At 32.6% G+C, this 19,048-nt stretch overlaps 1 protein-coding gene across 15 annotated transcripts in view; it reads left to right on the forward strand.

The window, feature by feature from the left end:
• MYCBP2 (MYC binding protein 2) overlaps positions 1-19,048 on the forward strand; it is a 253,255-nt gene that overhangs the window by 58,039 nt on the left and 176,168 nt on the right. For 14 of the 15 annotated variants that reach the window (XM_045810935.2, XM_087865058.1, XM_087865059.1 and 11 more), the window contains exons 9-17: positions 543-616; positions 754-892; positions 1,904-1,980; positions 2,859-3,063; positions 4,514-4,678; positions 7,108-7,266; positions 10,806-11,010; positions 13,128-13,273; positions 13,590-13,691. In XM_045810935.2, coding sequence (XP_045666891.2) covers positions 543-616; positions 754-892; positions 1,904-1,980; positions 2,859-3,063; positions 4,514-4,678; positions 7,108-7,266; positions 10,806-11,010; positions 13,128-13,273; positions 13,590-13,691 — 1,272 coding nt within the window. The remainder of the gene's footprint in view (positions 1-542; positions 617-753; positions 893-1,903; positions 1,981-2,858; positions 3,064-4,513; positions 4,679-7,107; positions 7,267-10,805; positions 11,011-13,127; positions 13,274-13,589; positions 13,692-19,048) is intronic. The other variant, XM_045810929.2, reaches the window with a different exon arrangement.

Raw genomic sequence — 19,048 nt, forward strand, 5'->3', positions numbered from 1 at the left:
AAAAATGCTGGGAATAACTATTAAACTTCTAAGCAGAAACTGTACAACCAGTTCTGTTTAATAAAGCAAGGGATATCTGTAGTTGGATACCATAGACCTCAAATGCAGAAGCTTTTAGGTCTATCTGTATTTTTCTGTGACACTAATGACTGTGATGTTATGTCTGAGGGTAGAGTGTTACCTACATTGCATGTGACTGTATTGAAATGATTATAACCAACATTATAGTTTGTTCATCATGGTGCATGTTTATTATCGGACTACATCTAATACTAATTCATTTTGAAATTAGGTGGGCTTTCAGGTCCTTGATTATGGAAGATTTGTAAGTGTAAGCACAAAATGTAATAAGTAATAATAGTTGAATTATTTAATTTATGCTAATTTCTAATTCTTTATTAAAAAGCACAGTATCCCTTTAAGTTTAAGTTTATCCTTATTGCGTGGAGAACTCTCATTCTGACTTCAGCAGAGGAGTAAAGTCATTTTGTGAGCTGTTTATTTATATTGTAATGTAATCACTTTTTCCTCTTTTTGTACAGATTGCCACACTGAAGGTCAAAATATTTTATTCACTGATGGAGAATATATTAATCAGATAGCTGCTTCAAGAGATGTAAGTACTCTGAATCATGAATAGCTGGTGTAAATGGAATCCCTTTTTCATAAATTATTTGATCTTACTTAGACAATAGAGAGCCTTGAAAGACCAACTTATACAACACATTACTCTGAATGTTTTATTTCTTTTAGGATGGCTTTGTTGTCAGAATATTTGCCACAAGCACTGAGCCTGTGCTACAACAAGAATTACAACTTAAATTGGCCAGAAAATGTTTACATGCCTGTGGTATCTCACTGTTTGACCTGGAAAAGGACTTGCATATTATAAGTAAGATCGCCAAATAAGCCTTTTCTCCCGTATTTAAAATTTCAGATTCTTTATTCTTTGGAAAACTAATATTGTGTTTTGAGCAGTAGTATTTTGGTGGTTACTCTGCTGTTATTATATAGCAACTTATGAATTAATATGTATAAGTGGCTAGAAAATAAGACCTTTAAATCGTGTGCTATATGAACACCATTTTAAGGAAGTGACTACTAATTTTCCATTTTCATTTTGAATAGAGCAAATGAAAATAAACTTAATCTGATAAGAATTACAGATAGCATTTAAGGACATCATTGATTTTTATGTTCAGTTATTTAAAATTTTGAAAACTTGTGTTGTAAATATTACTATATTAATAAGCATAGTTCTCTCATTGAAACCTTTGATTGTTATTTGAACAGATTTTCAGCATAGCCATAGAGTGATCTCATAGATTGTGAAAATGGTAATTGGCCTAACAAACTGATAAGTAATCTTTCATTTGGATATAGAAATAGAGACAAGCACAGAGTGTTTCTCAGTCTTACTATATGTACTCTCGCAGTGTCATAGTAGTAATTAGGATCCTTAGTTCCCATGAGGCTCTCAATTTTGGTTTGTCATGCTATTCCAGGTTTAATAGTGCCATTTTTAACTTGTGGGGTTCTTTGCAAGACCCACTTTTTTGACTGTTATCTCATTAAATTTAATAAACTTGACATGAGTGGTTTACTTTGCATATTTTATTTAATTATGTAGTGTTTTTGTAATTCTTTTATTCTATTGTTAATTTTTTTCTTTGAAAGTCAGGCACATGATATTTTGTCATCCTGGTTTTTTTTAATTGAAGTATAATTGACACACAATGTTACATTAGTTTCAGGTGTGCAACATAGTGATTCAACAAGTATTGTTATCCTTGTTTTTGAATGGTATAAATTGAGTTGACTTTTTAATCACTCAAAATAGTGTAAAATTATGATTTACATTATATTAAAAATATAGTAGTATTTATTAGTCTTGTATTATCAGGTACAGGATTTGATGAGGAGTCAGCAATTCTTGGTGCAGGACGAGAGTTTGCACTAATGAAAACAGCAAGTGGAAAGGTAAATTACTCTTCAGGATCAAAAATGAACATTCTGTGCTTTATGAGATAGTCAATTGGTATAATCAGTTGATTAGTTTACATAATTCACGTGTTTAAACATAATATTTAAAGTTTTAATTTTAAATTGTTATTTTAATATGGTGAAATTTTATTCATGTTGAAGTAGTTTAAAAGCAAATTGTGACATAAGAGTGTAAAACTTTATAAACTTTATAAAATGTTACATTTTTACAAATGTTTAATTATGGTGCTCTTTATAATTTTTCGAGTTGGAATGAATCCACATTTTGAGTTCATTTTGATGAACACATTTATTGCAAATTTCTGTAAATGTGCAGCAATATGGAGACTACAAGCTGGGGGAAGTAGGAACAGATATAATTAAGTCACAGATTGTAGAGGTCAATCTATAGAGATAGAAGTTTTTTTTATCTGATGGGTGTAAGGTTAAAGTAAGGTAATTAAAAGAATTTTGAAAATTAAAATTACTAGGCAATTATGGTATATTTGTATGTAGGGTTTTTTACATTGGGAAAAAAAGTTGAGAATTTTATCAAGTTCCTACTGTTGTGAGATGAGAGTATATTTGTGAAGTATATTTATTTGTGTATATTCAGGAGACTTGAAAGATTATAGATATCCTGAGGAGATACAAAAAAACTATTAAAAACTGGATCTTTGGGAAAAATACGTATATTTCTCTCCTGCTGACCTCACAGAAGTTGAGTAGTATAAAAACAGTTTGGTTTCAGGTTATTTTTGTTTCTCAGTAGGATATGGAAGTTTTTTTTTTCTCATGTGAAACATGGTACACTACACCAAAAGACACTATAATTCTCTTTCTCTCTCTCTCTCTTTTTTCTATGTATATACAAGATATATTATACTGGCAAGTACCAGAGTCTTGGAATCAAGCAAGGTGGTCCTTCAGCAGGAAAATGGGTTGAGCTACCAATTACAAAATCTCCAAAGATTGTACACTTTTCAGTGGGACACGATGGCTCTCATGCCCTTTTAGTTGCAGAAGATGGAAGCATATTCTTTACAGGATCTGCTAGTAAAGGAGAAGATGGAGAGTCAAGTAAGTTGACTGATCAACTGGACATTCAGTAAAAATATTGTGGAATTTATTAACATGAGGTATATCAATTTCAATAGCACTAACCTCACCAAATTAATAGAGGATTTTACATTGGGGCATCATCAACCGATTATGTGGTGGTGTACTATTCATTAAGAATTTTAAGTGCTGATTTGGTTCTAGGGTTCATCTTCGTGAATAAAAAAATTGATGATGCTTTATGGATAACACTGCTATTCATCTGTTTTGTTCATTGATGTTATTTAAAAAAACTTAATTTATTACAATATGTTATTTTAGATAACCCAGAATTTTATAAGGAATATAGATTTCAGAATGCAGTAAATCTTATGTAACCTGTGTAATAGTGTTCCTTATGGGTCACTATTCTTTTTATTATTTTCCTGTAATGAAATCATTCCTAAGCAGGGAAAACATAAACAATTTTGTTTGTCTCTGATCTTTCTTATACTTTCATTCAGTTTTTCTCAAAGTGTCATTTTTCTCTTTTTATAACTTCTCATATACTTTATATGTTTTAGCACAGTGGAGTGGCATCTTCTGAGGATTAGGTTTGAAGTCAACATATAATGTTAAAATTGTGTGTAAATAAAAGTTACCTGGAAAAAAATCCCCATAAAGTGTATTGCCATATTGGAGAAACTTCAGCACTGCCAGGTTTTCCTTCAAGCATTTGGAGGACATTGTTCTTTCTTTGAGCACCAGATAGGGTAGTTACCATACACATGTATATGGATCATGTTATATGAAGAAATATAATCGTATTTTTAAGTCCCAGAATTGTGCCCAGCACATACATTTTTATTCTGAAAGGCATCAAGAACTGGGATTGACTGAAGGAACAGAAGATTGATATATCCCATCTTTTGCTCATTTCAGGGATTTAGTTTTTGAGAGCAGAGGCTGCTTGGATCATCACCCACATTTAAATTTATTTGCTCTTTCTCCGTGTATATATTTCCACTTCTTACACAATTTCATTGACTGGGTGTAGCTGCTAAATATATGTTGAATGGACGAGGAACTGATTTCGCTTTCTAAGATCTAGCATAAGAATACATATGAGGTGGAGTTTGAGAGAAAATCATATATATGATAATGGAATGGTATTAATAATGTATAGCAAATCTAGAGATTGGGCTCCCCAGAAGCCAGAAGTTTGGTAGAAAATTGGTGTTTCTCATTGGAAATTTCAGTGTGTAACAAAAGGATCTGACAGTGATAGCCTAAGTCTTAATTAACCAGATGAGGCTTGAAGGTTGACTCATTTTAATTGACATGTTGGGAAGCCCAGGCCTTTGTGGAAATAAATTAATAAAGTGTATCATAAATGCATATATTTTTTCCTTGGGCTTTTTATACAAACCATTATTTTTATTTATACATAGATGCCTTAATTTTATTTTTTGTGTGTGTTGTTTTTTTTAAGCTAAGAGCAGACGGCAATCAAAACCCTATAAACCTAAAAAGATAATTAAGATGGAAGGAAAGATTGTGGTGTATACAGCCTGCAATAACGGAAGTAGTTCTGTTATTTCTAAAGATGGAGAGCTATACATGTTTGGGAAAGATGCCATTTACTCTGACAGTTCAAGTAAGTTCAACTTAAACACATTTTACTTATGCAAAGAAAGTCCAGTACTAGACATTATATATTGGAAAGCTAGGTGTAGAAAATTAACAGTTGTAGCATGCTTTCTCTAGATTTTTCACGTTTCTTTCCAAATACAACATTTTGTGATTCCTTCCTGTCTTATTGCTGGGAACAGTGTCACTAGTTTCATGCAGAGCTAATCACAGAGCTTGGCTATTGCAACTCTACCTTAGCTGTTACTTGTCTGGAAAGTTTCCCTAGACTCATTCAGATGCTCATGTGACATGTTCTTGGTGGTACCCTTGGGAAATAATTTGCATAGCATAACTGATTTATAATTGATGAATTATCCATCTCCCCCATTAGATAGTTAGGAAGGACTCTCTCTCTTATTTACTATTGTATCCCCAGTTCCCAATACGGTCTTATACATGGTAGGGTCATAAGAATTCCTTGTTAAGCGACTCAGTGAATGATAAACCAAAAGTGTAATGAGTGGAATGTGGGATAGGACTAGCCACATAAAGAGGTTTATATGTATAAGCTCTAATATCAAAAACTTGTTGTATTTGATTCCTAGATTTTCTTTCTAGCGCTTAGGAAATGAATATGATTGTAAAACCCACTTGGTAGGATTTTATATTTGGTAAATATGTAAAGCCTATGAATTTCTTTGTGAAAAGGAAAACAGACAATGAAATTTCTGGTTGGAAGTTTAAGTGATTGTCTCATTGCTGGGGAAATGACATATGTTGTACATTTCCAGCAATTATTAAGTTGAACTGTACTCAGGTGATATGTGAATTGGCTTAATGTGGCAATATTTAGATCCTCAGTTGGCCTCAACTGTCAGTCAAAATTTGGGAGTGGGTTCATGTATAGTTGAAAAATAATGTTCAGTATAGCTATTGCTTGCTAAGATTGTGGTAGCTAGCACTGAAGAAAACTCGTGCATTTATTCAATGTATATTTATTGAGAACTGACAGTGTGTCACAGCTTGGTGGACCAGGCAGACATGGTCCCTCTCTTTTTGAGGATCTGAGAGATAATTGGGCATTTTAAAGCTTAAATATTAGAGAGGTGTGGTTTAATGGTTATGGATATAAACCCAGATCTTGGCACTGCCACTTTTTAGTTGGCTAATAACTGGCTTTAATTCCTTAACTTTTCAGAGATTACTTTCCTTTTTTTCCCCATCTTCAAAAGGGAGCTAATGACAGTAACTGCTTCATATGGTTGTTATAAGATTATAGGAGATAATGCTTATGTGAAATGCTTATTAGCACAGAGCCTGACACATGTAATGGCCCAAGACATGTCAGCTAGTACTGTTAATAATAATAAATAATATTGCTAAATACACATATCTTTTTATGTATGCCAAATACTAAAACTGGGAGTTTTTAAGCTAAAAAGACCTAAGTAATATAGGGTGGAAGAGAAGGTCACCTTAGGAAATGATATCTGAGAAAATAATGTGAAATGGTTTTCCCAAAGTGTGATACAAGAATCATATTATTTGTAATTTAAATAAAACAAACTCTTCAGTTTTTTTAATTTTTAAGAAGTCTTTATTTTAGTATGTATTAGAAATACTCAACAATCTTTTATTTTTACTGTTACTACTTGATAAGGTTAAAAATGCTTCTGTCAATTTAAAATTGATGCAAAAATATTAAGATTATATGGGTGGCACTTAGATATGGCAAATATAATGAAAGTAATATGTGAATAAGTGAGGTTTAGGAACTGGCTAAACTAGTTAGCTGTCGGATTGTGGAAGAAAGCACATAGGTTAAAAAGGGTTGAAAAATGCTGCTTTGGAACATCTCATGGGTTTCCTCAGAAATAATGTGATTTCAGTATGCTCCAGCAAGTGTTTTATTGTGTTTTTCAATCCTTTTTATTATTTTTATTTTACTTAACATATAGTGTATTATTAGTGTCAGAGGTAGAGTTCAGTGATTCATCAGTCTTGTATTAATACCCAGTGCTCATTACATCAGATGCCCCTCTTCATTCCTTTTTAAGGCAAGTCAGAGCAGGTAAAGCACATGATTTATAGGCTCCTTTGTGTGCTTGGGCCAGGAAAGTTTGAGAACTAGTGACCCTTCTGAGAATTGTTGGGCATGTTGACATTTAAAGCAAACGTTTAGGAGAAGCAGGCTTGAGCCATGGCCACAGTAAAAATTTGTCCCAAGTCTAGATGATAATGTTTTAAGATTTTGGAACTTCATTACAGACTTACAAAATTAATTTACTGATACCCTGCCAGTCTTTTGGCCACTTATTTCTCATTTGGGTGGGTTATTTTATCCCAGAAATAAAAAGTGTTCTGCATTGAGGTAGTCCTTCTATAATACTGATGATTTACGAGACTCAGAAAGGTTTTATTGTTGTTCCTCACCAAATTTTATCTTTCCTATAGGTTTGGTAACAGATTTGAAAGGCCATTTTGTAACTCAGGTAGCTATGGGCAAAGCTCATACTTGTGTTTTAATGAAGAATGGAGAAGTTTGGACATTTGGTGTGAATAATAAAGGACAGTGTGGACGAGACACTGGTGCCATGAACCAAGGGGGGAAAGGTAGGTGTTGGACATGTGGATATTAAATTTTGTGTTATCTTTTCATTAAGTTCTTTTGAACAACATGGGGATGAATCTTACTCTTTTCAAAACAAGTGGCTCTTTAATTTCATACTTATAAAATAGGAAAACCACTGAATTTCTTATTTATTTGACATATATCACTGAAACAATTGAATATACTTTAGACTTTTAATTTTTGAGCAAATGAACTTGAGTGTATTTCTTTCTTTTTTTTCTTTTAAAGTTTATTTATTTAAGTAATCTCTATACCCAGCATGGGGCTTGAACTCATGACCCCAAGATCCAGAGTCACATGCTCTTCGACTGAGCCAACCATACACCCTAATTTTTTAAAATTTCATAGAAAATATGATAACACTGCTTTGATTTAGCATTTTGACTACATTATTCTAGAAAAGTGCATTTTTCAAACTCCTCGTTATTAGTTCCTTTTATACCACACGTTTTTGGTTTTAACCATTTTTGGCAGCAGCCTATCTGGGAGATGTTATCTTCCTGTTTAATAGCACACGCTACCTGTAAATTAATCAGTTCCTGACAACTAAAAATGATTCTTAAGAATACTTGGCCCTTTACCAAGGGCTAAATTATAGATGCACCTTACTCACCATATACTTTGCCCTAATACTCAGGCTATTGACAGAAAGAGGGGTTTATCCTTTGTCTTGTTTGTGGGGTTTTTTGTTTTGGTTTTGTTCACTTCATTCTTGCTCTCAATTTTTACTTCTACTGCTATCATTGCTATCCTATACCCTTCATTCCAATTGCTGGTTTTCTGTTTTTAATTTTGTGTGGGCTAGAGAATAGGAAATAGATATTACTAGAATTAGGCATTGAACTGTGTTTAAAGTACAAAAGAGTTTTGGGGCTCCTGGGTAGCTCAGCCAGTTAAACATCCAACTCTTAATTTTGGCTCAGGTCATGAGCTCAGGGTCGTGAGATCAAGCCCCACGTGGGCTCCACACTCAGTGGGGAGTCTGCTTGAGATTCTCTGTCCCTCTCCTTCTGCCCTTCCCCTGCTAGCATGCATGCGCTCTCTCTGAATAAATAAATAAATAAAATCTTTTTTAAAAAGGTACAAAAGAGTTTGAGGATTAATATTGATATAAATTAACAAAAACAAGTTTAGCTCTTGAGACCTTGATGTCAGACTCATCTGGATATCAAGAGCCCACTATTTTGTTTTTAGTATCTTATTTATATGTGCATGTACTTAAAATACTTCAGGTTTTAAAAGAGCAAGTCTGTTAGAGCACATTGATTTTAAAAAAGAAAGAAGAACAAAAGGAAGAAAAATGGATTACTCCAAAATGGAAACATTTTTTCTTCTTGCTATACTGCTGAACTATTGTTTTGGATAATGCCTACTAGGCAAAAAGGAGAGAAGCTGTTTAGTTTTCTATATATAATATAAATACATATTCAGATTATGTTTTGTAAGTTTTGAACTGAACAGAATTGTTTCCCTATTATTCTAAAACTTGTAAAAATTTGTCATACGTTTACACCTATGCTCTAGATTATTACTGTAAATTTTGTAATAACCAAAATAAAATTGTTAAAAAATTGTTTTACTTTTAAGATCACACCTTCTCTGCTAGTAAGTAATGAATTAGGAAGCAGACTAGTAGTGTAAGACATATAATGAATACAGATTATAGAGTCATAAAGAACATGAAGGGTTTTTTTTTATTTTAAAGTTTAGGAAAACAGGAAAAGTACAGAAAATAAGATTATAATATGAAAAAATTGTGTATCACATGCCTTATTTTTCAGTGAAAAGAATTGTGGATAAGGTGCAAGTGTCCTGTATTCTCCTTCCGAGGCTTATTATTTATACTCCCTCTCTCTCCAAAACCAACTACAATCATGACTTTGATTCTCAATCATGTTTCTGTATTTTTTTACTTGTTCTTATATATTTTATATGTAAGCTATGTTATATACTCATATTTTATACATAAAAATAAGATACTTTTATAAGTGCTAATCTGTATTTTTCTGCAAATTAGGTTTTTTGTTGTCTCACCATTGTGCTTGAAGTATCTTCATGTTAGTTCATATAAATCTAAATGATTCATGTTAACTGCTGTGTAAAAAAAACCCATACCACTAACATACCACCATTTATCCATTTTCCCGCTGATAGAGGAGTTTTTTTTCCAGTTTTTCACCCATCAATCTCAAAACCTCCTTTATCTGTGTTTCCTGGTAAACATGTGTGAGACTTTATAATTTCTATGTTGTAGATTTTAGCTTTGCTAGGTTTTTCTTAGAAGAGGTTGTATCTTTGATTTTCCACATCAGTCTAGGAGGTAGTATCAATACTCAGATTTTTGTCAGTTTAATGGTTATGACATTGTAGTTCATTATGATTTTTTATTTGTCATATTGAAGTAAAACATACATGTGGCCAAACACACATAGCATAAGTGTAGATCTTGGCGAATTTTCACAAGCTGAACACATTCCTATGATCAGCACCTTGATCAAGAAATAGTATATTACCAGCACCCCAGGAAGCCCCCTTTATGTTCCTCTCCAGGTACTACCTACCTCTCTAGTTAACACCATAAATTAGTTTTACATATTTTTGTACTTTATATTTTTGGAATTATGTCACGTGAACTCTTTTATGTCTAGTTTCTTTTCACTCAACTTTATGTTTATGAAATTCATTTATATTGTTACAAGTATTTATAGATTATTCATTCTCATTGTTGTATAGTAATCAGTTGTGTGAATATACCACAGTTTTGGAATTTTTCAAGTATTATGGACATTTGGGTGGTTTCTAGTTTTGGTTATTATAAGTAGAGTTGCTGTGAACATTTCTGGTGAATGTTGGTGAACATTTGTATGCTTTTCTTTTGGGCATATAACTAGGAGTAGAATGGCTGGGTCCCCTCATCTTTCTTTTAATTTTCATTCCCTGACCATTAGTAGTATGTTAGACCATCTCTTCAGACTTCTCAGTTTTCTTGCCTTCTTATTGATTTGTAGGAATTTTTGATATATTATGTTGTATGTGTTACACATATCTTTGACTAACTGGCTTATCCTTTATCATTTACTTATGGTTTCATTTGTGTATATAATTTCTAAATTTTGGTGATAATTTTTATTATTTTTCCTTATAAATTTTAGCCTATTGCTAGTAGTGGGAGGATGTTCTAGAGAGGAGGGACTCATGGCTTAGAGCATGGTTGGGAGACATTTTATGGTCTGTTGAATGACAGTGAGGATAGAAATGAGGGACTAAAATCAACAAAAGTTAAAAGTATGATTGGCAGAAAGTAACAGCTAAGAGGTGTTCCTGCCTTCCCTCTTTTTGCAGAAAGGAAATGAGGAGAGCATTTATTTGTGGTTCCTAAATTAAATTTTATTTTTGTTGCTCTTATATTTTAGCATTCCTTTGTATATTCACTTGGATTAGTATATGTTATATAATTTTACCAGTTTTTTTAGAAATGGGAATAATCTACATCAGAGTTATAAACTGATCTGTCAAATAGGGTTTGGAGTTGAAAATATGGCAACAGCAATGGATGAAGACCTGGAAGAAGAACTAGATGAAAAAGATGAGAAGTCCATGATGTGCCCTCCAGGCATGCATAAATGGAAGCTGGAACAGTGCATGGTGTGTACTGTCTGTGGAGACTGTACAGGTTATGGAGCCAGTTGTGTCAGTAGTGGGCGTCCAGACAGAGTCCCTGGAGGGTAAGAAAATGATTAATACTGAAGACATAAAATATTGGTAGAAAGTGCACACAACACATTTCTTTTCAAAATTATTCCAGAGTGTATTCTTCTTTGTTGTTTCTTGAGGGCATATTGGCATATACGTGTAATTCTAATAATTGTTTTCTGTTACATTAATTTCTAATTTAGTGTCAGTTTTATTTAAGTTGTTTTTCTTTCATTTGATTCATTTAAACCATTATTTAAAAATAAGTCATAGGGACTCCTGGGTGGTTCAGTCAGTTAAGTGTCTGCCTTCAGCTCAAGTCATGATCCCAGGGTCCTGGGATTGAGCCCCATGCCTGGCTCCCTGCTCAGCAGGGAGTCTGCTTCTCCCTCCTGCTTATAATCTGTCTCTCTCTCAAATAAATAAATAAAATCTTCAAAAAAAATAAAAACATGTCCTAAATTTCTTCAAGTCTTGGGGCTCTGCCTGAATTTGTATTCTTTTCCTAAGACTGCTTTAATGCCAAATATCTGTTCATTTTTGTTGGACATTAATCTTTTCTGGATGAAATTATCAAATATCATATAAAATACTTGATTAAGGACATATAATTTTCTTTTAAATTAAATTTATGTTCACAATTTTAGGTGTCCTAGGAACTATCACTTCTAAAGTTGCATTATACTTGTTTATATTTATCCTCTTTTGCTCTTGTTGGACCTTTTTTTCCCCCTTCAGAGTCCCATGTTATCATTATTTTAAACTTTATATGTGAGTTTGGCAGAATCAGAATGCAGGTTTTCCCCTAGAATGTTGGGGAGAATTTTATACTTGGCCTAACATACAAAAATAAATCATATATAACATGCCTTTTCTTTTAGGCTGTTGAAATATTTTAACAATAAGTTTTCTCTGAACTTCAGCAGTTGGTACATAAATGAATTTCTGAATTCTCTGATCCTTCCTAAAATTATTTTCTTTATGTGCTTTTCCCCAGAGATCTACTATCAGTTTCCAATAATTATTTATAATTTAAACCTATAGACCTAAATGGACTGTACCTAACCAAATACAGTGATTTCTTTATTAATGAGGCAAAAGTGAATAAATGAATAAAATTAACATAAGACTATATGCTAGGACACTCTGCACTATTAAAAATGACTTCAATTATTATAGAATTGTGGCTGCGTATCTTAGAATAAATTTAGAATGCCACATTATCTTTTAAACAGTGCATATAGACAATGTAGTAGAGCGTATTAGTTTATCAGTTTTTACTCCTGTAGTTAGTGATCCTCCAAACTGTCAGTAGTGCTTACATTTTAAACGCACAAGTTTCACAGAGCACCTAGCTATGTCTTTCAAAACTGCTGCCAGGTAGATCCTTTCTCTTGTGCCACCACAAATCTGGATAACCACAGGCTCAGCAAAGCTGTCTAAAGGTTTTCAGTTCTGATCAAGCAAAAACATTAAAGCTGCAACTTCTATCCACATCTATGAAGTAGGTGACTATGAAGTTATTTGTTCACTGACCCTATAGGCAACTTCTGGGAGTGTTCTTGTCTTGTTTATGTTGTAATCCAATGTCATACAGCTAGTTCACAACTGGTAAGAACAGGACAAAGAAAAGGAAAAGGAACAGGTAATTGGATATAGTGGAAGGAGAGAATGAGAGATGAGGCATTTAAAGGAGGGAGAGAAAAGGAGACCTAACATATGAAGATGGCAAGCTGAGCTCACTTACCGATGGCTATGCTCACCTTCTTTAAGGTAGCTAGTGGAGAACGGTGCTTGTTTGGTAACTGACTAACCCAACCAGACCATTTAATAATAGTAAGCTGCTGTTGCTTTACTAATTGTGATAATTTTTAAAATATTTGTTAATAGTGATTTTGAATAGTGGCAGAATACATTTGTATTTTCTGTAGGAATATACCTTTTATACCTATGACGAGCTTAATAAACTCATGTTTTTAGTTATTCTATCTATTCATACCTATTCTTTAAAATTAGCACATCCTGATCTGAAGAGTAATTTCATTGCTGACTCATATAACTTAATTTCAGAAATGCTGAAAAGACATTATAGAAAAGAGTTTTAAGGCAAGAATAGAAGGATTTCAGTTAATTATTTCTATTTTTTAAGGATCTGTGGTTGTGGTTCCGGAGAATCTGGCTGTGCCGTGTGTGGGTGTTGCAAGGCTTGTGCAAGAGAGTTGGATGGTCAGGAGGCAAGACAAAGAGGAATTCTTGATGCAGTGAAGGAGATGATACCTTTAGATCTTCTGTTAGGTAATGTGATGGATTGTACTACACATCTTGTCCTCAGTTCAGTAATTTATATTAATATGTGTTAAAAATTAATAGTTAACTATGCAGTACTGCTTAGATGGTAACTGATAGTATGTCACTAATTAAAGGATAAGGCTCTTTTTCTCTTTTTTGCTAGATTCTTTGAGTAAAAATAATTTGTTTTCATCGGTGTTTTGTTAGCTTTTACTTTCTTGAATTTCATATAGTTCTCTCATATCTATTATTGTATCTGTCTATATATGTTTTTTTGTGTGTTTCTTTGTGTTTTGTTTTGTTTTTTTGGTCAATCATCTAGCTGTCCCAGTACCTGGGGTTAACATTGAAGAACACCTTCAGTTACGACAAGAGGAAAAACGACAACGTGTAATCAGGAGACACAGATTAGAGGAAGGAAGAGGTAAGATGTAGCTGCAGAGAAAAAGTATATGATAATCCATTTTCTTACCCTCTACTGAGACCACTGAAAGTTTACAGAATAGGTTGACTTTGTAAAACATTGCAATTAAAATTAGTAACATTATAGTTACATATGAAAATAATGTGAAAATATTCAGAGTATTTACAATTGTGCCAATAACATAGATTTAATTCAGTAGGGGGTTTATAGAGTAAGTCAAGCATATTAAGAATTATGCCATCTGCTAAGAATCAGAAACTATTAGCAATGGCAACTTTTAAGAAAGATACATGAATTCTAAGAACTGGTCTTTCACCCAGATTTTGGACTCAGGGTTGTTATTTAACCATGAACAACGAATTAGTTTAATATAGTATTTTAATTTCTGTTTTCTTAGTCATTTATGATCATTTCCATTTGAGCATGGTCCCAGCATTCTTCTTTCGATCCAGTGCATAATTATGTTTTTATATGTTTTTTTTTTTTTTTTTCAAAAAGCTTATTCTGGTTATGTACAAGAAGGGTAAGTTGGAGAGTTTTGCAGGTTTTAATTGCAAAGATAGGTGTATTGTTTCTCTTTTCCTCATTGTTTATGACCATTTCTCAGCCTGCAAATACATTTCACTATGGTTATAAGTAAATAGTAAAATATAGATATTTTAATATACATCCAGTAGGAGAAATAAATATAAATATTACTAAAGCTGTTGTTGCCCAGTAGAATCTTTTCTTTGTAAGATTAAGACAGATGGTTGAAGGGATCTGTTATTTTACTCCTCTGCCAGGCAAAATCTTGTTTGGAAATGTTTACTGATACTGTGTATTTTAAATCCTTGTTAGAAATGATATGAGATTTGATACATGAAATAAAATCTATTATCCATTTAACCACCATTGCAAATTTTTCCTAGGCACTTTTTTTTTTTAACATAAAATGGAATAAGTCATAAAAAGTATAGCATGTATGGTAAATCCAATTTTTTTAAAACTTAAGTTGTAAAACATATTCTTGGAACTTGAAGATTGTTCTTGATAGAATCTGATAAACAATCTGATTAATTGATGTAGGAATGTTTGCTGTTAGCTTGGCTGTGTTTACGTAAAATCATTACCTTTAAAAGTGATTTAATGAGAATGTAGATACTATCATTATTTACATTATATAAATGGGAAATTTCATATTAAATATTTTATAGGAAATAGGGTAAAATTTAAGTTCTAGATCTTTATGACGTATGGTAATTTAGTGACAGTTTCTTTTATATTAATATGATTTAAGGATAATTATCAGTGTATCTTTTTACTACCTGTTTTTTCTTTTTTGGGCAATATTGGGTTGAATCATACGAATTAACCTACAAAAAACAGCAATTTCTTATGTTTCAACCAAAGTATAGCAAATCCTTTGATGACATGTAATTGCTTGCTGTGTGTTGTGTTAGTTTTTTCTCCCTCTGTAAAAAAAGCTTTTCTTCTCTAGCTGTAGTATATTTCTGCATATCAGAAGTAAAAGAACATTGATTATGCAGTAGTTCAACAAAATTTTGTGATTGCAGAATATTTTTTTGCCATTTATTTGAAAATGTGTCATAGACCTTAAAAACATAAACTCTAGCCTTTCAAAGGTTTAAAAAACTCCATTATTTAAATATTTACATAGATTTTATTATTGTATCTGATTTTATAAACACAGACTTATGTTCTAGGCAATTGTTGTATATTTTCTGACAAGTCTGTTTCATCCTTTGTCCTCAGTATATAGAAAGATTTCTTTAGTTTATTAGTGCACAGAAATTTTGTGTCTTATTTTTTGGTTGAGCTCTTTCTTACACATTTTTTTCATTTTTGTTATAACACAGTGTATAGTAAAATATGTAGTAAATATCTTTTCTTGATGGGTTAGGATCCTCATTATGGACCTTAATTATGGCATTTGTTACCTTACATGGTACTGAAATTTGTGCATATTAGAACCGTGTCCTTGCTTTGCACAATCGCCATGGTTACTATGGAATCGTGCAGTGAGGACGTGTTACAATATGCATGTGTTTCATTTAACACAGTACAATGCAAAGTGAAACCTGTTTGTACATTTTATTTTGTAAAAAATACTTTTAAATAAGAATTTTAACTGTGTACCCATTTTTAAAAGTCAGACTGCAGTTTCTTATTCAGTGACCTTAGGAAATTCTTATACCATATTGAATAATTGAAAACCAGCATAGTGATATGACACTTTTATGATATTATCTTTATATATTTTCCCAGCACTCCATTACTTGATTTTTCTGTCTCATCCTACTTATCAAGTTTGTGTTGTTTCAGAGTTGATCAGAATTTTAGGACCTAGTTCTTGTATTAAAGCTTTGCTCAGCCTCAGGCCCATTGATGTGATTTAGCTGCTGCTATTTATGACACAGGCTTATATAATGGAATGTGCTCTTGAAACCTAAAAGAACAGTATTATACTGCATTTTTATTAATTTGGAACTTAGTCTTTAAATTTTTATATTCTTTTAGATAATGTTTTTCATTTTGTAATATGGCTGTAATGCGTTATTTTGTTGATGGACATTTAGGTTATTTTCAGGTTTTTGTGGGGTTTTCTACAATAAATATTCTTTTTTTTTTTTTTAAAGATTTATGTATATATTTGACAGAGAGAGAGAGATAGCCAGCAAGAGAGGGAACACAAGCAGGGGGAGTGGGAAAGGAAGAAGCAGGCTCCCAGCAGAGGAGCCCGATGTGGGGCTCGATCCCAGGACTCTGGGATCACGCCCTGAACCGAAGGCAGATGCTTAACGACTGAGCCACCCAGGCGCCCCTACAATAAATATTCTTAAGCTTATAGTCATACTGGAGTTTTTGTTTATATAGTAGAGCTTCCCAGAAGTAGAATATCTGGGCCAGAGAGTGTTTATGTTTTAAATTTTAACAGATATTTCAAATTGTTTTTGAAATGTTACAGTTTATCTTCTCAACTAATATATGAAAAGTGATGTTTTCTTCTAGCATCATATGTATTATTCTTCTTAATTTTTGTAAAACATGATAAAGTGTTATCTCGTTGCTGATTTAAATAGCACGAAAGCATTTTCTTTGTAAAAAATCCACATAAAGACTTCTTGGGGCACCTGGGTGGCTTAGTTGTTTAAACATCCGACTCTTGATTTCGGCCCAGATCATGATCTCAGGGTCCTGGGTTGAGCCCTGCATCAGGCTAGCACTCAGTGGGGAGTCTGCCTGAGAGTCTCTTTCCCTGCCCCTCCCCCTCTCACGTGCTCATGTTCTCTCTCTCTCTCTCTCTTTCAAATAAGTAAATCTAAAAAAATTTTTTTTCTCCACAGCCTTATCCCTTTTTACTCTTTTTCCTGTCCCCTTTGCCCAAACATTTTTTTCCCTTATCTGTGAACCTTTGTAGTACTACTACATCTTTAAGTCTTAGCTTATGTGGTATTTTCTCGTCTTGTACCCTGAAACTCCCTATATTCCCACTCTTAAGGTTTGCTGGCTGCCCCTTCAGTGTGCTTAATTTTCTCATAGCACACAGTCATCATTTCTTGTTGAGTTGTGTGTAAACTTCCCTCCCTCCCCTCCCCACATTAAACTGTGAGCTTCTGAAAGCAGAGATGGTATCTTGTTTTTCTAAGAGTTCCCAGGACCAAGCGTAGTGCCTGAAATTGGTCAGTACTTAATATGTCTCTGTTGACTAATAGAAAACATTTCGTGGACGTCTCATAACCTCTACAATAAAGTTTCATGGTAGAAAAAGATTGTAATTATCTGTTTTTTTGTATGTATCTCCAAACTCATTTCTCACCACTTTCTGCTTCATAACCGTGCACTCTGTCTGTTTCTGCTATGTGTGTTTTTAATGACTATACAATATTGTTTAACCTCTGCTTGCTTTTTTTATAAACCCTGTTTTTTTGCCTGTAGTGCCCTGTCTTCCCTTCCTTCTATCTTGGCAAACTTTTTCTCATTCTTTCACCCAAGTTGATGGATCACTTTTCATCGTTCAGGATGTGTACAGATTTCCTTTGTAACATTTTTTTAAAAAACATATTGCAATTCTTAGTTTTTTTATTTCTATCTTCCCTAATGGACTAAATTCTAATGAGATCTGTGTCTTTGTCATAATATACATGATAACCTGGTGTCTATTGCATTAAAGATAAAAAATGGCAAATGAATGACTGAACTGTGTTTTTAAGAAAAATTATATTAGTCCAGGGACGTGAATATTTTAGAACCTGAGAGCCTGACATTATAAGTGGTGATTTAAATTGAGCTCAGATGGTATACTTTCTAGACACGATTGCCTGTGGGCCTTCTAAATTTTCCTATCCAAAGACTAAGAAGATTGAATTTAGTGAGAAGCTAAATAACTATGAATATTTTTATGGGAAGAAATAATATCCCAAGCAGACCATAGAAATCAGAAAAGGGTAATGTAACCTGCTATTACTGTTGTTTTGATATTTACAGTTCTTTGAGGTAGTTGGAAAGTGTCTCATGCTTTTTAGAGTGATATATATTATTTGCTTTAGTAAATTAATTGAAAAATGCATGTTGAAAAAGTAAGATATTTTGTTCATATTTATGTAATCTTCGCTTGAAAATACTTGCTACTACATTACTAGGAAATAATATTTAATTTTTCTGTTAACTGTAAATTAGCATTTCTATCTGTAGTAATCATAGAATATATTATTCTTGGTTTTTCATACAATTGGTGATGCCTGCATTTTTATTTCTTTCTCAAGACGTAATTAAAATATATTTTTCCTACCCATTTTTTAATATTTAATGAAGGGTACTTTGGTTTTGAATTTGCATTTGTCAAATTTTGTTATAGGGCAGTAGTTTTATTTTGTTCCATTGTTAGAAAAATTAATTATAGCTGAAGAGGTAGAGAGAATCATGAAAAAACTGGCTTTAATTAAAAACATTCAGTGCTTATGTACTGTCAATTCCCTTTTCAAATACTGGTAACTTCTTAATGTCAAATTTAGAGTGTTTGGAAATTTGCAGGCATTTTTGATGTTGCTCAAACTCAAGGAAAGTATAGTTCAATTTTATAAGAAAAGAAATGAAATTATAAGGTAAAATTTAAAGTTTTCCCTTCTTTTTAAGCTAAACGATAATAGGGAAAAGCAAATTATAATTTGTATTGAAATTAATTTTGCTATTGATTTTTTTCTTGAATATAAGTGGAAATAACTGTAATCTACATGAATGTGCATTTGTGTATGTATGTACATCGAGGAGCTTCAGAAAGAAATGATTTTATCAGAGAATTGTTAATGTTCCAAAAATATTGCTTGGGTTAGATTACCCTCTTCAGCATCAATACC

This window comes from Ursus americanus, chromosome 10 (assembly GCF_024610735.1).
Source record: "Ursus americanus isolate L20-20 chromosome 10, mUrsAme1.1.p, whole genome shotgun sequence".
Taxonomy (NCBI): domain Eukaryota; kingdom Metazoa; phylum Chordata; class Mammalia; order Carnivora; family Ursidae; genus Ursus; species Ursus americanus.